Below are 26,218 nucleotides of genomic sequence, written 5' to 3' on the forward strand. Positions count from 1 at the left end.
CACATTCTCTTTGAACTACCACTATTAATCATGATAAGGTTGACCACTAGAGTGCTAATCATCACTGTGCTGTCACATTTCACCCCCTCTTACTAGAAAGTAATCTGTGTTATTACTTTGACACTGTACAAATGTCTATCAACCATATACCTAATTAATGGTCTTTACGCCAGTTGATAATCCTTGCGTGCACCAGTTAATTTCTTTGGGAGTTATCAGTGACAGCTTTCTAATTTCTATCATTCCTTCTATATTATTAACGGGCATTTTTCTGTGATTTAGCCCCAGTTAAAGAGGGAAAGTCCGGTTATTCTGAAATATAGTTCCTACTGAAAAAGCAAGATAAAAACTCAGTTTTTTTCCCCTTAAGTCACCAGTTTTCAGAGTAAAATTTTTAAAATAGGTTAAATCACCACCTCAAATGTTAGTTTTTTCTGGCTTCCTATTTTTAGTAGTATGGACTCGTGACTTTTCATTCTTAAAATCAGTGATTGAATTCTTTTGATCACTATAGTTATTTTCCCTTTTTGTGCTCTTTTTCATTACACCTTTGGCCCTTGGGGCCTCTTCAGGCTGACTTCTTTGTCCTTTTGACACAACCTCATCAATTTTTTAAAAACTTGTAATATTTTTGCATTCACAGTAGTGTAATGAGCACCATATGTCTCACCTAGACTAACCAGTTGTTAACATTCTGTCCTATTTGCTTTAATTACCCCCTCCCATCCTCTTTTCAAGCGGTGAATGGGGGGTGAATTATTTGAAATTCATGTAAACAACTTGATGCTTAACCTCTGAATACTTTAGCATGTTCTCCTAAGAACAAACATTCCCTTACATGGCTAGAATACCATCATCACATTCAAGAAATTTACCATTATATGATAGTACTATATATATATTTCATATTCAGATATGCCCAATTATTCCAAGTATGTCTTTATAGCCTGGCGGAGAGTGTTTTGATCCAGTAAGCATCGCTCAGTTGCATTTGGTTGTCATGGATCTCTTGTTTTGGGGGTTTTTATGATACTTGACTGTTTTGAAGAATCCAGAGGGCCAAATATGTTATACTAATATCCCATAGTTTGGATTTGTCTAATTGCCTTCCTTATGGTTAGATTCAAGCTAACAACCATTTTGTCACAAGTAGTATATAGGTGATTTTTGTCCTCATTATATCATATCAGGAGACATGTAATGCCAATTTGTCCTATTATTGGTGATGCTATGTTTGATTGCATAAAGGTTAGATTTCCCCTTTGTATCAATAAGTTATCTGTGAGATGATGCTTTTGAGTTCATGAAGATCATGTGAATATCCTGTGTCCTGACGATTTTTAACTCAGTAGTTTTAACATTCATTGGTGATCCTTGCCTGGATCATGTACATTGCTGGTTGCAAAGTGATGATTTCTGATTCTCTCATTCCTTTGAATTTGCTGGCATTCTTGTAGGTTCTTTTTATATTTAATGTGTTATAATTATAGTCATTATTCTTTTTGATGCTCAGATTATCTCACATTTGGCCTATAGTAATGACCACATTAATTTTTTAAAGCCTTCTTGCTTTTGATAGCCTTCTAGCTCAACAGTATGTCCCAGGTTCACCTTGTACCTTCTGTGCCCCATTTTTGGGATAATTGTACTATAATGGGCCTTGTTGCCTTTTAGTGTGGATTTCTGTGTTCACTCCATCTCTGTGTCTTTCTTTATCCCAGCCCCAACATGGCCAACACAGTCAATGCTGCTCTGAAGCCTTTGGAAACACTTTCCCGGATTGTGAACCAGCCCAGTAGTCTTTTTGGCAGCAAGAGTGCTTCCAACAAGAGCAAGGCTGAGCAGGATGCCCAAGGCGCCACTCAGGACTCCAATAGCAACCAGCAGGACCCAGGTAGGGATTCAGAGCCAATGGACTGGAGTGCTGGCCGGGTGGGCATAGTTATTTTATGGGCATGGCCTCACAACTGTTCTGGCTTGGTATTGTTTCCCTGGGAACTTGCTGGCCTTCCAGAGATCTGTCACAGTGGCGTGGGAATCTGCCCCACAAAGAATTGCTTAAAATTGCAGCCTTATTTGGCTGTCCTCACACGTAGCCTTGTCTTTTCCTTTGTCACCCATTCATTTATTTTCTGAGAACTTGTAAACTTGCCCAGGGAAGGAACCTTATTGTCTTCATTCTTGCCTCGTGGTGCCCTGCACATAGGCACCCTTTGATTATTTTGCTGGTTGGTTGACTGTTACAGGCGAGCCTGGGGAAGCAGAAGTGCAGGAGGAGGATCATGATGTCACTCAGACAGAGGTGGCAGATGGGGATATCATGGATGGGGAGGCTGAAACCGACTCAGTGGTGATTGCTGGGCAGCCTGAGGTGCTCAGTTCACAAGAGATGCAGGTAGGGAGGCAGATCACCCAGCATACCCCTTTTGCGGCGCTGAACCAAAACCCCCAATTGATGTGGGTGGGTGAGTACTTTAGGTCCTTGCCGCAATGCTGACTGCTTTGTAGAGGAGCACAGATGATATGTTTAGTAGATGCTCAGTAAATGTATTTGGACTATATTAAATGATGGGTGGGGGTAGGGCCAGTATGCTATGTACTATGATATGGAATAGATCCCAACAAGAAAACTTAGGCACAGGTGAAATGTTGGTGTAGAAAGCTGGCTTTTGAGCCCTTTGGATCCAGGGTCTTTGATTTATTTGGCTCTGGTATTAATGGAAGCTCCTTAACATTACTGCCATGCCTATAGCACCAACTCTCACTGGGGTATTCAAACAGTAGTCTTTTAACAACCCTAAAGAAAGCTCTATAATTTCTGAAGCTGGTAACAATGGTAAGAAATCAGGCCTATAGTCCTAAGCTGCTAGCTCTAGGGAGATCTGCATGTATTCCTGGACAGTGTAAAGACTAACCTGGTCTCAGATAACTGGGATGGATCCATTTGAAGGACAGTCTGAGTGTGGATTGGCAGCACGTGGTAGCTTCTGTGCTTTTAGCACCACCAAGTGTGTGGTATTTATATAACACCCTCTGTCACACATTATCCTAAAAATACATGCTCCCTTACCGGCTTTTTTTAGGGTTTCAGTGCTAGCACAATGATAGATTTGTGTGCATCTATGTATGTTCTATTTCTCTCCAGGTTGAGAATGAGCTGGAGGACCTGATAGATGAGTTGCTTGAGAGGGATGGCGGATCTGGGAACAGTACAATTATAGGTGAGAGCCCCAGAACTGAGTATAGCCTCTTCCTTTACCTCAGTCTCTCTTGGGAGGACCCTTTTTCTCATCATCTGCTTGCTCAGCTCTGCCTAAGGGCTCATAGCCAGCCTAGATTGCTGCTTGTCTTGATGTTGACTCTCTTACAGATGAGAAATTCACAATCCATCTACAGACCTGTGGTGGGTCTGAAGTGTTGCCTGTATGGGGGAGGTGGCGGGGGTGGCCATCAGTATAGATGATACATCAGGCACATTAAGAGTGTTTATTATTCATGGAGGCCTAGAGGAGGCTGTAAAGGCTGTAGGGTGAGAAAGTGCTTTCCTTTCAGTTCTTCAGCAAAATTCAGGGGCTTTCTGCCTCTGAGTCTCAGTAGTGTAAAAAGAGTGATCATTCCCTAAGGGTGGCCCTTTTTACCACTGAGAGGGAAAACGGCAAAGATACCCTACTGTCACCTGGCTCCAAGGGTGTATGTGTTACTTGTTTTTATTTTATTGATGAAGGAAATCAAACGATTAACAGAAGTAAACAAGTATTAAATTTGACAAGGCTTTTCCACACCCATTATCCTCTGTGGTTTTATAATTAGTGGAATTGGCAGGTCAGATGTGATCATCCCATTTTACAGATGAGGAAACTGAGACTCAGACAGGTAAAGTGACTGGCCAAGCTCAAGTAGGTAGTCGAAAGCAAGAGAACCCAGGTCTTCTCCCTCATCAAAAAAATTTAAAAAAGGATATCTGCTGGGTGTATGTAGATACTTTAGGCGCACCCAATCTGGAAAGGGGAGTCCTCTGTTGTTCAGTGAAGGCTCTGCTCTGTAACCTTCAGTGAGCAGAAGTGGAGAGGATGAATCACAAGAGGACGTGCTGATGGATGAAGCTCCTTCCAACCTCAGCCAAGCTTCCACCTTGCAGGCCAACCGAGAAGGTGAGAGTGCCGAGGCCGGAAAGGCCTCCCTTCTTGCCCTGCACGTCTGACAGATACTACACTAGGGTTTTCCTGGAGGCAGCTGCCCAAATGTGCAGAATAAGGAAGCATCTGTCTGCATGCGCTGACATACACCATCCACTTTATCCTCAGCCAGTTTTTCAAATAACATGTTACTACTGCTTGCCCAAAAGTTTGTCACTTCTTACTTGGTTCGCTTTCTTCTCACCCACCTGCTATCATCGCTCCAGATCCCCTCTTACCAACAGGATGCAGTCAGTAGCAAAGTAGGGCTGGAAAGGCAAGGGGGCACCAGCAGACTTGGCCAAGTCCTAGACCATGGCTCTTCAAGCCTCCACATTCAGCCACCCTGCTCAGCGTTTGATGCACTGATTAGCACTTTCAGGAAATCGGGGCTGGCTCACTAAGTCTGTATATCACCCCAGATCTGATTCTTCCTCTCTTAGAGTCAGATACCACATCGCCTTCCCACTCAATCTGCCGGCCTGCACAGTAGCCTGTTTTCTAGCTACTGAGTATAGTCCTCCAATGTGCTCCCTTTGTTTTAGATTCCATGAATATCCTGGACCCTGAGGATGAGGAGGAGCACACTCAGGAAGAGGACAGCAGTGGCAGTAACGAGGATGAGGATGATAGTCAGGATGAAGAGGAGGAGGAGGAGGAAGATGAGGAAGATGATCAGGTGAGGGGGGACTGTGTTTGGGGTTGGTTCAGACAACCTCTTCCATGGGAACACAGAGCTGGAGAAAACCAACAGTCTGGGTTGCTAGCCTCAGCGCCTCCCTCCCTCATGCGCAAATGTGGCCATGACACCAGACTTCAGAAAATCCTTACCTCCAGCAATTCTCCATCTCCTATTTTCCCCTTAAGGAGGATGATGAAGGTGAAGAGGGAGATGAAGACGATGACGACGATGGCTCTGAAATGGAATTGGATGAGGATTACCCTGATATGAACGCTTCTCCCTTGGTCCGATTTGAGCGCTTTGACCGGGAGGATGATCTCATCATTGAGTTTGACAACATGTTCTCCAGTGCTAGTAAGATACAGGGGCTCAGCTGGGTTTTATCTCTTGATTCTTATACCCTTCTCCAGGGTAAGCCAAACAGTGAATGAAACAGCAGCTATCAATCTGATAGATAGCACTTCTTTTCCTATGCCAACTTCCTGGGGCAAGGGATATCTGAATCCATCTCTCTCAATAAGTGTATACTTAGAAGAAAGTATAGTGAGAGGCTGCTCTTGTTCTTTCCACCTCAGTAAACAGGCAGCCATTTTAGAGCCTGGACAACTTGATGATTTGCTTGAATTTCTAAAAAATGGGATACCAAGGCTGACTGCATCAGGCACCCATGTGCACACTACAGTAACAGGGCATTCAGTAATCTCTATGTCTAACACTGGATCTTGAGAGTTTGGATGGACACCTCTGAGCTTGGCATTGGGGAGTAGATTTGAGCACATTCACTCTGTTCATCAAGGATGCATCTTTTCGGAGGAGAGAGTGAATCTCTTCCCTCCACCCCCATCAACGTCACAGTTCCCTTTTAGCATCGAGGTCTTAAAATCACCCTGTCTTGAGAAGGCAGCTCTTGACCCCAAATCACAAGCATGATAAAGCAGAAAAGTCTGGACCATTCTGGTGGGTTGTCTTGGCCAAGTAGTCTCTTACCTCTTTGAGCCTCAGTTTGTCACCTGTAAATGAAAAGTTTGAAAAGGGGGGGGAAATGGATTACATAATTTGGGGGGGTACCTTTTAGTCTGATTTTCTTTGCATTTTTGTGATTTCGGTCAATCTTATGTTGAGCCTTTGTTCATTCAACAAATTGAACAAATACTTGAGGAGTGCAAAGAAAACGGCCCTTTTCCCTCATAGGAGCTTATGATATATTAGGAATTATAAATAAGCAGGAACTACATTGTAGTATGGTAAGAAAGCACAGAGTAAAGGATTATTAAGCCAATCTATAGAGTCAGAGGAAGTGACATCTAAGCCAAGAACAAAAGAGCAGGTGAAGAAGAGGGAAAGGAGTCTTCAAGGTGGAGGGAGCAGCATGTTTTTGAGGGGCCTGAACATATCAGCTGTGGCTTAGTGTGGAGAATGAATTGGGAGAAGGTACTATTTAGGAGGCTGTTGCAGTATCTAGGTGAAAAATGGTAGTATAAGCTATGGTAGTGTCAGTGATTATAGATGAGGTGTGGGAATGAGGGAGAAAGGACAAAGCTCAGGTTTCCGTGTGAGGAAGTAAGGCCCAGGAGACACGGTTCTTCTTGAACAATCATAGAAGAAATTTCTTTTTGGCACTGATCCCTTTGCATATTGTCCTTGCAGCAGACATCCCCCCATCCCCAGGAAATATCCCTACCACCCACCCACTGATGGTACGCCATGCAGACCACAGTTCCCTGACATTGGGAAGTGGCTCCTCTACAACACGCCTCACCCAGGGCATTGGACGCAGTCAGAGGACCCTAAGGCAGCTGACAGCCAATACAGGCCACACCATTCACGTTCACTACCCTGGGAATCGACAGCCCAACCCTCCTCTCATACTCCAGAGGTGAGTTACAAAGGTTGTTGGGCTCACTGAGCTTCAACATTGTCTTGACCCAGAGGAAGCAGTTCATCACTTAATGCTCTCATCACATACATAAATAACGTATTTGTCCCATTTCTTTGTGAACTGTATGTGCAGCTTTTTGGGGAATGTCAAATTGTATAACATGTTCTTTTGCTTTTGCTTAAGTGTCCTGTGTATTCAGCAGTCATTAAGCATCTCATATACCAAGCAACTTAAAACTTTAGATACAGACAGGTCAGGATTCATTCCCTAGTGTTTAGTGTTTCTTTCACTTCTAAAGTTACTTTTAAGTAACTAGAAGTGAAAGAAAGGGATATGGGTGGCATAATGGTCATTGTACAAAATACAGTGGGTGTGCAAGAGAGACATTATACCCTAACACAGTTCCTGGCATTATCAGTGACACTCTGTGCCAGGAACTGTGGAGTAATGTGCAACCTCGGCCCGAATAAAGTTCATAAGCTGATGGAGTAGTTACACAAAAGTAACTAAGACTTATGTGTAGTATGATCAGTCCATAATAGTGTTATGCATTTTGAGAGGATACAGAAAGGGTCTCACAGTAACAAGTTGTAGGGCCCCTATGTATAGTAACCATGGCTTTCCACCATTGCCCTACAGGTTGCTTGGTCCCTCCGCTGCTGCTGACATCCTTCAGCTGAGCAGCAGCCTTCCCTTACAAAGCCGGGGCCGGGCCCGCCTCCTGGTGGGCAACGATGACGTCCACATTATTGCCCGGTCTGACGATGAACTGCTGGATGACTTTTTCCATGACCAGAGCACAGCTACCAGCCAAGCAGGCAAGTTTGTATGGTGAAAGGGAGGGTACGTTTTTATCAGATTCTACTTTTTCCGTGCTAAGGGAAAGCAGGACAGTATTTGCCCTGCCTGGAGGAAACCCCATTTTATAATAGAAGCCAGAAACACTCAATGACTTAGCCAAAGGCAACAAAAACTTTAATATCTGGTACCATGATGTGCCAATGCTTGTGACAGACACTGGGTCCTGTTAAAGAAATACTGATATTTTTTAATCAGTTGACATATGACAAGGCCAGGAGTCTCACTTTCCTTTGTTCCCCTACAGGGACCCTGTCCAGCATTCCCACAGCCCTGACCCGCTGGACAGAGGAATGTAAAGTTCTCGATGCTGAGAGTATGCACGACTGTGTTTCAGGTGTGTGGTGACAGCTTGGCTATCAGGGCAGTAGTGAGCCCTCCAGTGCTGGAACAAGTACATGGAAAGTGGTTTCCCTGGTTCTCTGTGGCCACGATCTCTGCCTCTTTGGTTCCTCCCCCACCTCCCCTGAGTAGCCTCTGATCTTTGCTTCTTTGATCCAGTTGTTAAAGTGCCCATTGTTAATCACCTGGAATTCCTGAGGGATGAGGAGCTGGAAGAAAGGCGGGAAAAACGCAGGAAACAACTGGCTGAGGAAGAAACAAAAATAACTGACAAAGGCAAAGAAGATAAGGAGAACAGAGATCAGAGTGCACAGGTGATTCTTGAGGGCTGGGAGGATTCATTTTTGTCTAGGTCTGCCTTAACTTTCTATGATTTTGACATACTACATGCCACCAAGAGTCATTGAAGAATTCTTGGATGTTCACATTGAGCCTGAGAAATGACCCCCTTCCAAATTTGCTGCACACTCACGTGGTTTTAGAGGGAAGAATTCAAGCCAAGAGGGAATATAATTTCTCGAGTGTCTTGCTGGGGAAAATAAGCCAGAACCAGAGCGGCTCCTGACTCACAAGTCACACTGTGTAGTATCTACCTTCAGTGACTGCGACTGGGCAAGAAGAATAACCTTTACTACCACCATACTTTCGTTGGTTCAATTCCATTTCAGTAGATTGCCTCACCAAGTGTGGAGAGGGGACCTTACCAAGATAACTCCATTTCTTCATCTGCTTAGGCTTCAGAGCAGAGAAGATATTTCTGCCCTGAACTCCATCACCACATGTTGTTGTCTAGGGCTCAAAATCTCTACCATGATTTTGGTTTAGAAAGAAACTAGCTACCTACCTTTTTCTGAAATTTCTGGAACCTCCAACAGTATAGCTTTAAAATATATGAATTAAAAGCTAATAGAAATACAAAGAAATTAAAAGACTTTAGTGAAACACTTTATTACACCCTACTCAGCAGTTGCGGTATCCAATAGATTAAAAATAAGGACATTGAGATGTTCAGTTATGATAACAAGCTTTATCTAAGAAAAACATTTGTATAGGACTTTTACCTAATAAACAGTAACATTGTTTTAAACATGAAAAGGTATAGAAAATAAGTAAGCCTGGCATATTATTGAAAAAGCTGAAATGGACAAAATGAGCTCAGGGAAGGGAAATACATAGAGATGAGACAGAAATTCTTGCTGGTCTCATGATTGTGTTCAGGTCATGTCCTATGTCCAGCCCAGCTCTAAAGTGGTTTTTATTATCCTTCTCATTCTTCAGTCAGCCACCCTGCAGTTCCCCCTTATCCCCAAGCCATCCTTGAATATGAGTATATATTAGAGAAATTGTAGATATATTTGCACACTTAAGGGCTCATCTTCCATTCAGGCCATTGAACTCCTAGATGGCATATGTGGGGGCTGGTGCCTATTACAGTTGATCTCTAGTGTGCTTGCAGAGTCCCACATTGGTCTGTCCCTTCTCTTTGCAGTGTACTGCATCTAAGACAAATGACTCCACTGAACAGAACCTCTCAGGTAACTTTTCCTTCCTCTTTCCCTTTTTTCTAATTGGTTGATTCTTTCTCCTGACCCTTCCAAGTAGCTGGCCCAAGTGGGCTGAAGATGAACGCTGGTGCTCTGTGGGATGAGGTAGTAGATTGTATAGTTTTAGGGTCATACCCCATCTTGGAGATAACTATACAGTCTACTGTCTTTCCCACGGTGGTTCACTTCCCCTTCGACGTGCTCTGTTCAGCTGCTCATTCTGATTATGCTATGTTGCCTTCTGGCATGTGTACTAAGGTCATATGTCCTGTCCCATTTGGTGGCCGTCATGGTCGGTGCTTCATGAGAACACCTGATGACGGTGATTCCCAAATGTGAGTCCTCGGTGGAAATGAAAAAAATATAGGAGGCTTAATGAGTTTTTCAGAAAGCTGAATTTATTCAACTTTTAAAGGACTATTTTTTTTTTTTTATAGAGATTATGTCCTTCCTATTTCTTTGGTATTGAAATGTTTTTTATGAAATGATATCGATGAGAGTTTTTCTTAGCTAAACTAAAAGTTGGTAATGCTATGTTAGTCTCTCTTTACTTTTTACTTTCTGTGTAAATTTTATGGGTCTGTGGAGTATAAAAGTCTAGGAACATTATCTTGAGCAACCTGCTGTTGGGGAAGGTAGCTTTGTAGGCTAAATGGCATTATTATTATATGCTTTCTATTCCTCCTTCTAATCTTAATGTCAGTAGCCATTTTGTCAGTGATAGGTCCATGTGGTATTATATGTCTCCCCCACCCCTATTTCCTCAGCAGAACTTCTGCTTCCCTATACCTTCTGTCTCCTTTGGCACTTGAGTTGGGAAATGATTGTACCAAAGCCTACACAGTCTTTTTTAAAGCAGTGAAAGAGGGTAGGTGTCTTGGTGCCCTTAATCTAGCAAAAGGTCTTTGAAAGGGTCTGTCATCAAGCAACATGACCTCTTGCCTGCTGCCCTTGCTAGAGGATTCTGCTCATGCCGGGGTGAGGTAGTAAGTTGTATTGTTGTGGGGTAGGGATTTTAGGCCCCAATTAGAAGATAACTATACAACTTACTACTTTCCCTGGTGTGTGGCATATTCACACTTAGTCTTGGCACAGTTGTTTCCATCGGACAGAATTATAGATGTTCCTTGGGTAATCAGGACTGGAAGAAAGGAGTAGTGGAAGGGGGCTGGTGAGAGTGGAGCAAATATAAAGCGACAAACTTTTCCCCTTTCTGGGGCACAGAAAGGATTTAATTTTTAGAATCTACAAAGGGATCAACAGTTCTTGGGTCTGAGATAGCACTGTGCCTTAGCCCTTATCCTGGGTATACCAGACCAGCCACAAGCTGTTCCTAAGAGCAGTTGGTGGTTGGGGGGAATCCTGCATCACAGGCTGGGTGGGATACTTTCTCAAGTTGTGTGCTGATTGAGTAGCTCCCCCGGTCCTTGGCTGATTGCCCCGTAACACACCTATTGTCGTTCTTTCCGAGAAAGATGGGACTCCTATGCCTGACAGCTACCCAACAACCCCATCTTCAACTGATGTAGCTACATCTGAGTCCAAGGAGACCAATGTCACTCTACAGCCCTCACAACAGCAACCAACACTCCCACCTCCAGCAGCCTTGGGAGAGATTCCTCAAGAGCTGCAGTCCCCAGCTGGAGAAGGGGGGAACTCTGCACAGCTATTGATGCCTATAGAGCCAGAGGAATTGGGGCCTACAAGGCCAAGTGGAGAAGCAGAAACAACTCAGATGGAGTTATCTCCAGCTCCCACTATAAGTGAGTAGAGTCTCAAGGTTTTGAGGGGAGGTAGTATAGGAGGGGAAAATAGACATCTTTGTAGTTTCTCTTTCCTCTCTTACTTTAGAGAAATAGTAGGATCTCAGCTTGTACATTAGCTTTTTAGCTAAAGTTGAGATTTCTTGTTTGTGTCCCCAAGTGATTATACATCTGAGTGTCTAATGATACTAGCGGTGATGCCAACAGTTTATTGAGGTAGTCACTCTGTTCCTGGGCTATCATGATGGGCTTATTATTTAACTTCTTTAAAAACAATCCTCCAAAATAAGTGATGTTATCTCCATGAATAAACTGAAACTTAGAAGTGAAATAATTAGCTCAAGGTCAGTGAGTAGTTGAGCTGAGATTAAAATTCAGATCCATGTGACTAAAGCTTGCTCTCCTTCAGTAGTTCTAGGGATGGCAAGCATATGACCTCACACATACAGCTCTTCCATCCTGGCAGGCATATCTTATCTCATGGCACTATTTCCTATTCGTCTGAAATGGGACCTCATAATTCTCAGCAGTGTTCCAACAGGGTAAATTGAAACCTGCTTGCCATCACTGCTCTATACTATGCTTATGCTGTCTGTGATGTGCTTTGGAGAAGCCTTAAGATATGGGGTTTTTTTTTCCTTCAAGAAACTTTGTTGAAACAAGTAGAACCAACATGCATATACAAATGGTACCTGTGGGAAATCTGCAAGTGACAGGATCCCTAACCTGGGGTGCCTAGGGAAGATGTTTCACAGGCATGCCTGGAATACCATAAATGTTCAACAGGTGATAGAAAGCACTGGAGCTGAGCCTTTTAAAGTAGATGAAATTGAGGGGGAACATTGGGCTAGCATGGCGTGAAGGTAAAGGAGTAAGAAGTCTAATCTGGCTGCTTCTTAATTCCAGGCAGAGATCTAACCTCTCCATGTGACTTCCTCCTAGCCTCTCTTTCCCCAGAGAGAGCTGAAGATTCTGATGCACTGACAGCTGTCAGCAGTCAACTGGAAGGCTCTCCTATGGACACCAGCAGCCTGGCTTCCTGTACCCTGGAAGAGGGTGTGGGTGACACCTCAGCAGCTGGCACTTCTGAGCAGCCCACAGCAGGCAGCTCTACTCCTGGGGATGCCCCACCAGTTGTGACAGAAGCACAAGGCAGGGGTGATAGGTCAGGGGAACCTGCCCAGGCCACTGAGAACGGGTAAGCATTGTGTGAGCAAGAGGAGGGCAAGATGTGTTGGTGGGTGTTTAAAGCCACGTTCATACTTGTTAACTAATGCACATGCTGAGAAAGGGGTATTGTAGGCGTATTTTATAAATGGGAAAACAATACAGAGAACAACGTGGAAATGATTTCCTTTAGCTCTACCCCTGCAACCTCTGAGAGTTCTTCCACCAGAGAGTCCACCGTGGCCATTTCTGGAGCAGATTCGCGGGGAATCCTAGAAGAGCCACTGCCTTCAACAAGCAGTGAAGAGGAAGATCCCCTTGCAGGTAAGCTGTGTGTGTGTTCAGGCCGTCCTGGAGTTGTTTAGGCTTCTTGTGTCCATTGGCTTGGAAATGCCCACCAATCAAATGGTTCTCTTCAGATGGATGACAAGCATATATATATATATATATATAAAGTATGAGGAGAACCAGCAGAAGGGGTATGCTGAAGCTACATAATGGAATGAGCCCAGGCTTTGGAGTCAAACTGATCTTTGCTCAAATTCCCATCTGCTACTTCCTGCCTTTAGGAACTTGGGGCCATTATGTAACTTCTCTGATCTTCTTGATACTGAGGGGGTGATAACTACATGATGGGGTCTTGATGAAGGTTAAGTGACAGTATACACACAGAACCTGGCATATAACAGGAGCTATTCTGCGCCTGGGGAAGGTGGGTGGGCTATGTGTATGTGTCATTTGCATGCAGTGAGGACAAAAAGCTGGTTTCCTCAAACAATGCCATGGGTTTCTTTCCTTCAGTTACATCTTAGGCATCAGTTAGAGGTGTTGTGAGTTCCTTTACATCTTGTATCTCCCTTCAGGTATCAGTCTCCCCGAAGGTGTGGACCCCTCTTTTCTGGCTGCTCTGCCTGATGACATCCGCCGGGAAGTGCTGCAGAACCAGCTAGGCATCCGTCCACCAACCCGGACTGCCCCCTCCACAAATAGCTCAACTCCTGCAGTGGTAGCAAATCCTGGTGTGACTGAAGTGAGCCCTGAGTTCCTGGCCGCCCTGCCTCCAGCCATCCAGGAGGAAGTATGTGAGGGGAAGCTGGTGGGGCCAGGCTGCCTGGCCATGAGTATTCTCCCCATTGACTTCTTCTGCTCAAATAGGTGCTGGCACAGCAGAGAGCTGAGCAACAGCGACGGGAACTAGCACAGAATGCCAGCTCAGACACCCCCATGGACCCTGTGACCTTCATCCAGACTCTGCCCTCAGACCTGCGCCGTAGTGTTTTGGAGGACATGGAGGACAGTGTATTGGCTGTGATGCCACCTGACATTGCAGCTGAGGCTCAAGCCCTAAGGCGAGAGCAGGAAGCCCGGCAGCGGCAGCTCATGCACGAGCGGCTCTTTGGGCACAGTAGCACTTCTGCACTCTCTGCCATTCTCCGAAGCCCAGGTATGAAGGGGAGGCTGTGGGAAGGCTCTCGAATGTCGAACTTCGGCCACATGAGGTTCTATTGTTTTCCTTTGTGTTACCTGGACCTAGCTCACCACCCCCTTTCCCAATTTCAGTTTCCTTTTTCTTTCCTTTCAGCTTTCACCAGTCGCCTGAGTGGCAACCGTGGAGTCCAATATACTCGCCTTGCAGTGCAGAGAGGCGGTACCTTCCAGATGGGGGGCAGCAGCAGCCATAACAGGTACCTTTGTCTTTTTTCACCTTGCCATACCACCTCTCACATCTACAACTGGTCCATCTCCCTTAATATATAGGTGGAGAGATTGGATGACCTCTTTAGGGTGTTTCCTTAAATGAGTTGGGGGAGCCAGATCTTTGCACTCCTCCTTCAAAAAGCCACACTTGGTTTAGTGTAACTAGTATAGACAATAACCACAAAGTAAGGCAGACTGGCACTAGCTATGATTGTAACAAGGAAAATCAGCTTCCCATGCAAATAGTAAAACAGTGAGCCACTTGCCTTTGAGATTAGTGTCTAGGCTGTGGAAGTAGAGAGGAGTTGATTATTAACCAGGCTGAAGTAGAGTGGAGTCAAATGGGAAGGGAATGATTAGTTCCTGCATAAGGCAGGCAACCTATATACAGCAGGCAACCCTCTGGTAGTCTAGAGAAGGCAGAAATAAGCATTGTCTCCTAAGACTTTAGGTACAATCTGATTTTACCAATTGATAATACAGACCAGGGCTGGAAATCTCTGCTCTCTTCTCAGTCGCTGTGTGATGTAGGGCAAGTCACTAACCTGTTTGAGCCTCTTGTTTATCTCAAAAACGGGTGATTCTCTAGTCTTTACAAGCAACCCCTTGAGGACACTATTAGAAATTGTAGAGTACCTGGTACATAGTAGGCACTCAAGGGCAGCTCTTGTTATTTACTAATTAAGAGCCCTTGGACTGGACACCCTTCAGTCTTGAGCCTCCTTGGAGGTATCCAGCTCATTCCTCTCGTGATCCTAGAGCTCTAGCTGAAGTGTTAACCCAGAAATGATGCTCTGTTCCAGGCCTTCTGGCAGTAATGTGGACACTCTCCTCCGCCTCCGAGGACGGCTCCTTCTGGACCACGAAGCCCTGTCTTGTCTCCTGGTCCTACTTTTTGTGGATGAACCAAAGCTAAATACTAGCCGTCTACACCGAGTACTGAGAAATCTCTGCTACCATGCCCAGACCCGCCACTGGGTCATACGCAGCCTGCTTTCCATCTTGCAGCGCAGCAGTGAGAGTGAGCTATGCATTGAAACACCCAAGCTCTCAAGTGAGGAAAAGGGCAAAAAGTCAAGCAAGAGCTGTGGGTTAAGCAGTCATGAGAACCGGCCCCTGGACCTACTACACAAGATGGAGTCTAAGAGCTCCAACCAGCTTTCCTGGCTCTCAGTATCCATGGATGCAGCCCTAGGCTGCAGGACTAATATATTCCAGATCCAGCGTTCAGGTGGGCGCAAACATACTGAGAAGCATGCAAGCAGTGGCTCTACTGTCCACATCCACCCCCAGGCTGCTCCTGTTGTCTGTAGACACGTTCTGGACACACTCATTCAATTGGCCAAGGTGAGGAGCTTGAAGGAACTCTATTCCTGGGGTTGGAAGAAGGATGGCACCTACAGCCTAGGTGAAATCTGAACTCTGAGGGAGCTAGCAGGTCTTTCTTAGCTATTATTGCTGAAGCCTGTATTGTTTCTGGGAAATTGTCCAGTAAATAACTTCGTGGGTTTTTTATTTCCTCTCTACAATTTTTATGCATTATCTCATTCAATCATCAAAACAACCTTCAGTGGTCTGGATTATTTCCATTTTACAGATAAAGAAGGTGGGATACAGAAATTTTTAGTGGCTCTGTCGTGTGACCAGTAAGTGATGGAGCTGATTGGACTTACGACTTAGTCCTCTTTTTAATAAGCATTGCTGCCATTTGTTAGAGCCTGCCTTGTGCCAGGAACTGTGTAAAATATATGATGTCCTTTACTCTTTAATTTCACAAAGCGGCGTTAAGTATCCTCCCCATTTTATAAGTACAGAGGTTGATGCTCAGAACGTTTGCTAATCGTCTCCCTACAAAGCCCTTGTTTCTAGGCTGCTTTGCCATCAGTTGGATAAAACTGTGTTACTACATCTCTCCTGTGTTATCAAAGCTGTCCAAAGGAGTGGAGAGCCTAGGAACCAGTTGTCATCCCTTGTCAGGAAGGCGTATTTTCTATGTAGATCCCCCCAGACAAGCTTGTTCTTCTATTCCCTACAGGTGTTTCCCAGCCACTTCACACAGCAGCGGACCAAAGAAACAAACTGTGAGAGCGATCGGGAAAGGGGCAGTAAGCAGGCCTGCAGCCCATGCTCTTCACAGTCCTCCAGCAGTGGCATTTGCACAGACTTCTGGGACTTACTGGTGAAACTGGACAACATGAATGTCAGCCGCAAAGGCAAGAACTCCGTGAAGTCAGTGCCAGTGAGCACTGGTAGTGAGGGGGAAACCTCCCCGTACAGCCTGGAGGCCTCTCCGCTGGGGCAACTCATGAACATGTTGTCACACCCAGTCATCCGTCGAAGCTCCCTCTTAACAGAAAAACTCCTCAGACTCCTTTCTCTCATCTCAATTGCTCTCCCAGAAAACAAAGTGTCGGAAACACAGGCTAATTCTGGCAGCGGTACTTCCTCTACCACTGTAACCACCTCAACCACATCTACCACCACTGCCACTGCTGCCTCCAACACGCCCACTCCCCCTGCTGCAACCACCCCTGTCACTTCTGCTCCAGGCCTGGTTACTGCCACGGCTATTTCTACCATTACTGTAGCTGCTTCAACCACAGTGACTACCCCCACGACTGCTACCACTACTGTTTCAGGTAATTGTGGATGTAGGCTGGGAGCTGTGGGGTGTGTACACCCACCTCACTCCCCATCCAGTCATTCCTCCCTAAGTGATAGTGATCGGCTTGGTTTGTGTTTGTGAGACCAAGATGTGTTCATTCTATTCATTCTCACCCTCATCGGTCCCAGTTCTCTCTCTCCCCTCCTCTTTTCCACCCCCCCCCCCCCCCCATACACACACACAGTCCTGTGAAGACCAGCAGGCATTCAATGAATGTGGCTTCTCCTAGGCTAAGCAACAAAAGGAGGAGAAATAGAAGGTTCCTGTCTTCAAAGAACTCCCAGCCTTTCCAGCCTGGTTGAGGAAGCCAGTTCTCAGAGGAAAGAGTTCAAGAGAAGGCAGGATACAATGTGAATCAGGGTAGAATAGAGTAGCCAGGCTGTTTCAGGAAATAAAGGGAATGAACCATATAGCAGACTAGTAAGAATTATGTGAAGAAGTAGGTTTTGAAGAGGGAACTTTCAGAAGGGACTTGGATAGTAGGGCAACAGTTGAAGCATCTGGGATTCTTTGTCACTTTAAAAGGTACAGTCATAGGAGTCCTTGGCATCCTAAGTCATTTGGCTTTGGTGGGTGGGACTTCATTTTCACTACTTTCCCATTTTGAATCCCTGGATAGTCAGTGATTCCTTGATTCTGCCACTTAAGTCTTTGGCATGGTGAGTCTCAGAGGCTTACAGTGTTCTGTTTGTTTCCTCAAAGCTACTACTAAGCCCAGCAAATCTCCAGCGAAGGGGGGTGATGGGGGCAGCAGCAGTGCAGAATTTAAGATGGTATCTTCGGGCCTCACTGAAAACCAGCTACAACTCTCTGTGGAGGTGAGTCCAAACTCTTCTTGTTCTCCCAAGATTGTGGGGAGAAAGGGTAGACAGAGGTGGATAAGGTTTTAGTTCTCAAGTTGGGGCTCACTCCTCCTCTCTTCCTTTTCCCAGGTGTTAACATCTCACTCTTGTTCTGAAGAAGGCCTAGAGGATGCAGCTAATGTGTTACTGCAGCTCTCTCGGGGGGACCCTGGGACTCGGGACACTGTTCTCAAGTTGCTGCTGAATGGAGCCCGCCATCTGGGTTATACCCTTTGTAAACAGATAGGTAATGATTGGAGTAAAGCCTTCCCTGAACCTCCAAGCTAAATTGAATGCCTATGCTTCTATAGCACAGCCCACATGCTCTCTCTTCTATCATAGCACTGATAGTACTGAGTTGTCATCTAAAAGAGCAAGGCTGGGCTTCTCTCTACATCCCCAGTGCCTGGCACATGGCAGGTAGTCCATGCTTAGTGAAGACAAATGAGCATGCGTAGGACTGGCATGCTTGTTTCTCCATTCCGGACACCTGTTAAGAACCCTGTGGCAAGCCTGCTGAGACAGCTTTGTCACCTCAGATGCACCTGCACTGAGTTCAGGCTCAGGAATAGAGAGTTAAAATAATACCCTCTGCCTTTGTGCGGTTTCAAGGATACAGAAATTCGAAGAACACTTGTAAATTACCTAGTTTTAGTCGTCTTCGAGTTTTACCAGGAAGAAAACTAAAATCCAGAGTGATAAAATGATTGAATCAAGGAGTAGAGCCAGATTTTTCTTTCAGCATAGTGTCCCTTTGCTCCGCTTAGTTATCTCCTCCTCAGGAGATTAGGTGATGAGAGTTGATTAGACTGAATGACCCAGGGCATGAGAATTGTAAGCTGCTTCTGGAAGAGCCCTCTGGCCTTCCTTGACTGCTACCATTTATTCAACACCCATGGGCCCGGCAACATGCTAGGCACTCTACTACACAGTTGCTTCCTGATTCTCAAAGCAGCCTTGTGAGGTTAGGCAGTATTAGTCCCATTAAGATGGGTAAGCAATTTGCCTGAGGTCACCACAAAAACCTCAGAAGTTCAAGTGGTATACAGGCTCCAAAACAGAAAATTTTGCTCTCTGCACTGAGCTGTGTTGCATGCAGATTCATCAGATGTTTGAGGCCAGGTAAATTGGTGGTCCCTGGGTGATTGTGCATCTTGCTATGCGTGCTCTGGATGAATCAAAGAAAAATTCCTGCTCACTCTAGGTTTTTTGTAGCTGATCAAAAAGGATGCCCTGATCAGGTTTCTTGGAAAGGTTTGGCTTTTAGCTGCTTTACTGGGACAGTCTCTGAACACTTGCTGGCTCATCCTGCCTACCCAGGTACCCTTCTGGCTGAGCTCCGGGAATACAACCTAGAACAGCAGCGACGAGCCCAGTGTGAGACACTCTCTCCTGATGGCCTTCCTGAGGAGCAGCCACAGACCACAAAGCTGAAAGGCAAAATGCAGAGCAGGTGGGTGGTAGCTGCCCATTTGGCTGTGGGACTGGAATCTGGGACATTCTGAAAGGTGGCTCTTGCTGGTTTCCTGGTGGGGTTTTTCCTCCTCTCTGGGCAGATTTTCTTATCTGTCCTATACACATTTGACCCTATTTTTTCCTACTTGTGAGATTTCCTTGTGAGATTTCTTACTCCTCTGGTTGACATCAGAAAGCCCTGCTTGCTCTAAGTGTTTATGCTTTGATGCTGTCAGTATACGCAAGCCACCTCTACACTATCCAGGTTTGACATGGCTGAGAATGTGGTAATTGTGGCATCTCAGAAGCGACCTCTGGGTGGCCGGGAGCTCCAGCTGCCTTCTATGTCCATGTTGACATCCAAGACATCTACCCAGAAGTTCTTCTTGAGAGTACTGCAGGTCATCATCCAGCTCCGGGACGACACACGCCGAGCTAACAAGAAAGCCAAGCAGACAGGCAGGCTAGGTATGGAATTGGAGTGTCCAGTTGAGGGGCAGGGTTGGTGGTGGAGAACCCAGAGTCCCTGGAGGGCAAGACTTAATGTCATATCTCCTTCCTGTTTCACCTTTCCAAAAGGAAGTGATGATTCTTTCTTAAATGTTGATGGCTGCATTCTGTATCACTCAAGCTGCCTGCATAGGAAATTCATTAGTGCAAGTAGGAATTAAGGGGGAGTGGAAATCTGGCAAGGAAATTGAGGGTGGATCTTTTGCTGAACAAGATTTAACTCACTGAGTGTGCCTCCTTTCTGCTTCCTTGATCACTCCTAACTAAAACATTACAGCCATGTTGCCTCAGCCATGGCTTGCCAAATCCTACCTTCTTCCTCCTGTCCCATAGAACCCTCTCACCTGCCACCATCCGCCTAGTACCTTGTCCCCTGCCCTTGTCTGTAACAGGAGCTCTTAGTGCCTAATGATAAGCACTCTGAAGCTGCCTGAGCTAAAGTTCAAAGACCTCAGTAAGATGCCCTGTGGCAGCCCAGGAGATGGGAGAGTATTGGGCATTCCCTCTTTTTACATTTTATATCTTGCCTTCTTTCTTTCTCCCAGGTTCCTCCGGTTTAGGCTCAGCTAGCAGCATCCAGGCAGCTGTTCGGCAGCTGGAGGCTGAGGCTGATGCCATTATACAAATGGTACGTGAGGGTCAAAGGGCGCGGAGACAGCAACAAGCAGCAACGGTTAGCATGATGCCTGTGGCCCCTCATTCATTTCTCCCCCTCCCCCCCCCCCACCACACCATCAGTGGGGTTTCACTGCCCTTACCTTGTATGCTTTTGCATTAAGTTTGCTATATGAATGCTCTGGACAACAGGGTTACTTTTTGTTGGTGTTTTCTTTACTGTTTGTTCGTTGGTTTATTGGTTTGGTTTGGTTTGATTTTAAAGCTTGGCCATCATACCCCATTCCCAGCTATCCTGTCAACAGTGGCGCTTTTGCAAACTGCATAATGCTAAGTGTCTGGGTTCTGAGGGGATGTGGGATGAAGATTTTTCAGTCTCATGGAACAATTCAGGTACATCAGAGACATCTCAGGAATCCTACCCTTGAAAGTTCCCCAAGCTTGGTACACATCCTACGCAGCCTGTTCTGGCTATGGCTGTTCCCTCCACCCTGGCCTTTGCCTCTGTTTTCCATACTCCCTTGGCGCTTAGGCACTCAGGTACTTTTAGAAGGAAACCTTCAGGTTCCTAGGTAGCCAGCTCATTGTTGGGATCCCAGCACAGAGTGGATACAGGAAAGGCCTGGCATCATGTATGTATGCTGTGGCACTCATTGTTTTCCTGTCCTTGCAACATGCAGGTCACCTTCCCAAGATCCAGGATAAAAGGTATCCTGAGGCCTGGTTTTTCTTTCTATACCGTACAATTTCATTGAGCATGCTGGGAACAGCCTAGAACTTGAGGGCCTTGACTCAGCAGGATAGAAAGGGAAATAGCTATTCTGGAGTATTAAGACATGTCTTTTTAAATAATCCCACCCATCAAAGGTTGCACTGATTCCCCTATTATTTACCTTTTGTGAACAAAGAGCAAACCTCCCTTCTGCCCATCGGAGCTTTATATTAGTGTACACATGTAAACTGTCCCCAGAAGAAATCTTGAAGTCTATATCCAAGAGGCTAGTGTATGACCGGACATAGGTCTGGAATAGAGTGGAGGCCATGCAGGCAGGCGTCCAGGGAAGGAGCTTGCTAGCTCAGGGTAGAGGACAGCAAAGGAAGTGGGAAGGCCATTCTTTTGTCCTGGAGAGCTACAGTTTCCTGACCAGATATGGGAAACTTATTTCTAAGCCTATGATGTGTGAGAAGTGGCAGGACCAGCCCCTAGCCTGTCCCTGAGGAATGCAGAGTTGCACCCTTTAAGTGACTTTGTTTCCCTTCTATCCAGTCGGAGTCAAGCCAGTCAGAAGGATCTGTCCGGAGGGAGGAATCACCCATGGATGTGGACCAGCCATCTCCCAGTACCCAGGATACTCAGTCCACTGGTCAGTACTGCTGCTCATTTCCAGCCCAGCAAAAGGAAGAGTCTGTCTTCATGGAATACCTGCTGGAGGCCCTGCTCTTGACATAACATAAGATCAGTTGGCGTTTACCAACCAGGATCACTAACTGTCACCACCTCACCGTCGTCTCAGATTCATAGCACACATTACAATTCCTGTAGTAAAGAAACTATGGGTCCAGCCAGTGTGGCTCAGCGGCTGAGCGTTGATCTATGATTCCCAGTCAGGGCACATGCCCCAGTTGTGGGCCCAATTCCCAGTAGAGGGCATGCAGGAGGCAGCCAATCAGTGACTCTCATCACTGATGTTTCCATCCATCTCTCTCTCTCTCTCTCTCTCTCTCTCAAATCAATAAAGACATATTTTTTAAAAAAAAGAAACTATGATATGATATGCATGGAGACAGCATGTATTTGACCCTTGCCTCCCCTGTTTACTAGCTCTGGCACCTGAGGCAAACTTCTCTTTGTTTCTGTTTTCTCCTTTAAAATAGGGATGTGTTCATAGTTAGGATTGAATGAGTTAATGCATGTATATAGTGTTTAGAGCAGACCTGGCACACAATGGATGCTGTTATTAACAGCATTTCTCAAAAATTAATTGCATATAGAATACTTGAACACATTCCTTTGGGATAATGTCATAGGACATCCATTTCTGGAACTATATTAAATAATTTAATCCACACCTACTCCAAGGGTTAATGGGGCAGTAAGTAGACCAGTACTATCTGGTAGAACTTTCCTGCAGTAGCCACTATTTCAATAGCCTGCACTTGAAATGTGGCTAGTGCAACTGAGGAACCAATTTTTTATTGTATTCATCTTATTTAATTTAAATTCAAGTGCCATTCAGTGTAGGACTAGAGGTTGTTTTCAGATGTCACTCAGTATTACTCTGTAGCCAGTGGGCCAGTCTACTTGGTCTAATGGCCTGTGTATTTGGTCTGGGGGAAATCTAAATGAATGTAAAATCTCAAAGGCTTTCTGACTCTCTCCTCTCTGTGCCCTGTAGGCTCGGAAGTAAACTCACAGGGGGAGAAGGAAGAGAGGCCACCTGAGTTACCCCTGCTCAGTGAGCAGCTGAGCTTGGATGAGCTGTGGGACATGCTGGGAGAGTGTCTAAAGGAACTGGAGGAATCTCATGATCAGCATGCGGTGCTAGGTGAGTTATGGCCTAAGGGCCCAGGTCCCAACCCACTAACCTGCTCTGGGGCCCATTCAGCCCGCTTAATTTTCTTCCTTCTAGGTCTCCCCTCTTTCTCAGTGTCTCTGTAACGAGGTTTCAAAGGAGAGGGTTTTAGGGGTTTTTTTCTCTGACTTCAGTGTCAGGGGCAAAAATATTTTCCTCCTCTCTTTTTATGGCTGGTATCTTTTACTTTTTAGACCAGGAGACTCTATACAACTGGTTACCTATCCCATTTTTCTTTGGCTTCAAGGAAGCTCTGACGTGCTCTTTGGCCTCATTTGTCTATGCTACCATTATATTTCTCCTGCAAGTTTTCCTTATTTATTCTTCTGTATTGTATTTTGTAACTTGATTATCAAGGAGAAGAGATTTCTGTGTTGAAGTTTGTAAAATGTCGCCTCTTTCATTGCTACCCCCAGTGCTCCAGCCTGCCGTCGAGGCCTTCTTTCTGGTCCATGCCACAGAGCGGGAGAGCAAGCCTCCTGTCCGAGACACCCGTGAGAGCCAGCTGGCACACATCAAGGACGAGCCTCCACCACTCTCCCCGGCCCCCTTAACCCCAGCCACTCCTTCTTCCCTTGACCCATTCTTCTCCCGGGAGCCCTCGTCTATGCATATCTCCTCAAGCCTGCCCCCCGACACGCAGAAGTTCCTTCGCTTCGCAGGTACAGGGAACTCTTAGGCCCCCAAATGTAGAGGGCTTCCTTTTTTACAAGGTCATTTCATACATTTTATCCTTGGGTGGGTGGGTGGGTGGATGTTGGTTGAAAAGTGAGGCTAGTGAGGTGTGGACTGTGGTAGCACTTGTTTGTCACAGTACCTTTTTCCCTAAAACAAGGAAGAAAGACTTACTGGCTACATAGCTGTCATCCAGTCTATGGGACCCATGATGTGCTAATTCCTGCTGTCCTTTCTCCCCTCAGAGACTCATCGCACTGTGTTAAATCAGATCCTACGGCAGTCCACCACCCACCTCGCTGATGGGCCCTTTGCTGTCCTGGTAGACTACATTCGTGTCCTTGACTTCGATGTCAAGCGCAAGTATGTGCCCTGGATGTTAGTGGGAATGAGAACTCTCCAAGTAGTTTCTCCCCTCCCAGAAAGGAGCCAAAGTTCCTCCAGGGGCAGTGTTTCAGGAAAAAGAAGTTTCCCTTGGTGGCACCCCTTGGAATGGTGCCAGGAGGGAGGGAATTCCGAGACAAATCTCTGCCACTGACTGTCATTGTGCCTAAATACTTGCTGGCCTTCTCCACCCCAGTCTCCATTCTTTATCAGAGAAATGGGAACTGTAACTGTAGTACACACAGCGGGGCTCGGGGCTTCCAGAACATACTCATCTTCCCTGCTCTTCCTTTCTGTGCACCTACACATGCTTACCTGCTTGTTGCAAAAATTCCATGCCACAATCTCTGTGGGCCCTTACTTGGTGGAGATGGAAAAAAATGAGAGTTGGTAGTAAATGGCCTATCTCTCCCAGCTACTGGGCATTTCCCCAGGGGTATAGGTAGGGACAGGGATCAGAGTGGTTGGAAGATGGGGAAAGCATCATTGTGAGTCTTCATTCTAATCAGGAAATCAGAAGTTTGCTCTGCTACCCCCAATCCTGTTTTCCTTCCTTTCCTCCCTCCCAAGGTATTTCCGCCAAGAGCTGGAGCGTTTGGACGAAGGGCTCCGAAAAGAAGACATGGCTGTGCATGTCCGCCGTGACCATGTGTTTGAAGACTCTTATCGTGAGCTGCATCGGAAATCCCCTGAAGAAATGAAGAATCGATTGTAAGAGTCCAGAGCAGAGAACAAACAAGATGGGAGGGTGGGGCCCTTTCTCTGCCACAGTGAAGGTTTACTCAGGCCCCAGATGTGCAGAGGAACTTAGGGATGTGCTGCCCTCCCCACTAGGAATTCCTGATTGGAATCTACCTGATGTCATCGCACTGAGCTGCCTCCCATCTTCTTGGCCTGGTCTCATAAGACTGGTCTTCTGCAGGCCCTTGGGCTGAGCTACCCAACAATTCTCAGTCAAGAGTCTTTGGCGTTTACAAAGAGAGACCTGATGGCTTTGTAGAGAGCTTTTTTCCATTGTTACACTAGGAATGGGCAGCCTACTGAGCAAACGGTGCCTTGGGTTGGGGGAGATACTGCTCATTGATGATTCTGAAGCCACCTAGACAAGATTGGCAGTTTGTAATACCAGATGTCATGGGAGCGATGAGACAATAGACCTATTAGTAGATGCTCCTAAACTGAGGAACTTGATTCCTCCCCTCCCTCGTGGCATGGGCTTACTATCCCTGTAATCAAACAAGAAGTCAGAAAGGCTTCTAAGGCAGACTAGGCCCTGCTCCTCCACTACCAAATCCTTATTCACCTCAGACTCTAGGTTCAGGACTCCGATTCCACTTGACCTTTCCCTGCTTAAATGAGGCCTCATTTAGGCCTCTATACCATTCCTATTGGTGTTTTTTAGAGTATTGGTCAGCCTTTACTGGTACTTCAGCATATCTATCAGTGATGTCCTTTTTCATCCCAGAGCCCTCCTCTGGGCTCTCCTGGTACTCTGCATTCACGTCTGTCCTGTAACCTTGCACTCCCCAGCCACCATGTCAGTCACTCCCTCCCTCGGCCATACTGTGTGAGCGAGTGGCTTTGTCCTGGGCTTTCTGCACATGTCTGTTTCTGTTCTTATGCAGGTACATAGTGTTTGAAGGAGAAGAAGGGCAGGATGCTGGAGGGCTTCTGCGGGAATGGTACATGATCATCTCTCGGGAGATGTTTAACCCTATGTATGCCTTGTTCCGTACCTCACCTGGTGACCGGGTCACCTACACCATCAATCCATCTTCCCACTGCAACCCCAACCACCTCAGTTATTTCAAGTTTGTTGGACGCATTGTGGCCAAAGCTGTATATGACAACCGCCTCCTGGAGTGCTACTTTACTCGGTCCTTCTACAAACACATCTTGGGCAAGTCTGTCAGGTGAGGATGTGGCACAGTCCTGGGAATCAGGTCCTTTTCTTGTGTCCCACTCCATGCTGCCTCTCCTGCACCCAACCCATGACCCTGTCTAACTGTGTTTTTCTAGATATACGGATATGGAAAGTGAAGATTACCACTTCTATCAGGGCCTGGTTTATCTGCTGGAAAATGATGTCTCCACTCTAGGCTATGACCTCACCTTCAGCACTGAGGTAGGTCAGGAAATCCTGACTGCAGCACACCCCAGCTAGTCTAGGAAACCCATTCCGGGATCACCCTTGAATTGGTATTGGGTGACCTCATGATTTTAAGGAAGTATCTTGACTTCTTAAAGTCCCATGCCCCATCTCGCATCTGGCAGAGAGCAGTGGGTGTTGGTATAAGACATCACAAACAGAAAAACCAGAATTTGTAAACTAATCAAGGCTGTTTCCTGGTTTCCCCCTTTATAGAAAACACTGCTGCAGTGTAGTATTCA

General features: G+C 46.0%; 1 protein-coding gene across 15 annotated transcripts in view; it reads left to right on the forward strand.

The window, feature by feature from the left end:
* The window catches only part of HUWE1 (HECT, UBA and WWE domain containing E3 ubiquitin protein ligase 1), a 141,912-nt gene that overhangs the window by 113,142 nt on the left and 2,552 nt on the right, over positions 1-26,218 (forward strand). For 6 of the 15 annotated variants that reach the window (XM_087829384.1, XM_087829383.1, XM_087829385.1 and 3 more), the window contains 31 exons: positions 1,722-1,894; positions 2,247-2,395; positions 3,146-3,221; positions 4,053-4,151; positions 4,721-4,854; positions 5,043-5,211; positions 6,505-6,733; positions 7,376-7,554; positions 7,842-7,931; positions 8,096-8,250; positions 9,426-9,471; positions 10,956-11,243; positions 12,150-12,441; positions 12,604-12,734; positions 13,274-13,488; positions 13,566-13,854; positions 13,993-14,095; positions 14,912-15,455; positions 16,144-16,747; positions 17,476-17,591; positions 17,706-17,862; positions 18,936-19,068; positions 19,336-19,538; positions 20,126-20,253; positions 21,463-21,559; positions 22,592-22,741; positions 23,185-23,430; positions 23,689-23,806; positions 24,398-24,538; positions 25,453-25,740; positions 25,847-25,952. In XM_087829384.1, coding sequence (XP_087685510.1) covers positions 1,722-1,894; positions 2,247-2,395; positions 3,146-3,221; positions 4,053-4,151; positions 4,721-4,854; positions 5,043-5,211; positions 6,505-6,733; positions 7,376-7,554; positions 7,842-7,931; positions 8,096-8,250; positions 9,426-9,471; positions 10,956-11,243; positions 12,150-12,441; positions 12,604-12,734; positions 13,274-13,488; positions 13,566-13,854; positions 13,993-14,095; positions 14,912-15,455; positions 16,144-16,747; positions 17,476-17,591; positions 17,706-17,862; positions 18,936-19,068; positions 19,336-19,538; positions 20,126-20,253; positions 21,463-21,559; positions 22,592-22,741; positions 23,185-23,430; positions 23,689-23,806; positions 24,398-24,538; positions 25,453-25,740; positions 25,847-25,952 — 5,848 coding nt within the window. The remainder of the gene's footprint in view (positions 1-1,721; positions 1,895-2,246; positions 2,396-3,145; positions 3,222-4,052; positions 4,152-4,720; positions 4,855-5,042; positions 5,212-6,504; positions 6,734-7,375; positions 7,555-7,841; positions 7,932-8,095; positions 8,251-9,425; positions 9,472-10,955; positions 11,244-12,149; positions 12,442-12,603; positions 12,735-13,273; positions 13,489-13,565; positions 13,855-13,992; positions 14,096-14,911; positions 15,456-16,143; positions 16,748-17,475; positions 17,592-17,705; positions 17,863-18,935; positions 19,069-19,335; positions 19,539-20,125; positions 20,254-21,462; positions 21,560-22,591; positions 22,742-23,184; positions 23,431-23,688; positions 23,807-24,397; positions 24,539-25,452; positions 25,741-25,846; positions 25,953-26,218) is intronic. The other 9 variants (XM_087829388.1, XM_087829390.1, XM_087829394.1 and 6 more) reach the window with 4 other exon arrangements.

This window comes from Miniopterus natalensis, chromosome X, assembly GCF_054644295.1.
Source record: "Miniopterus natalensis isolate mMinNat1 chromosome X, mMinNat1.hap1, whole genome shotgun sequence".
Lineage (NCBI taxonomy): Eukaryota > Metazoa > Chordata > Mammalia > Chiroptera > Miniopteridae > Miniopterus > Miniopterus natalensis.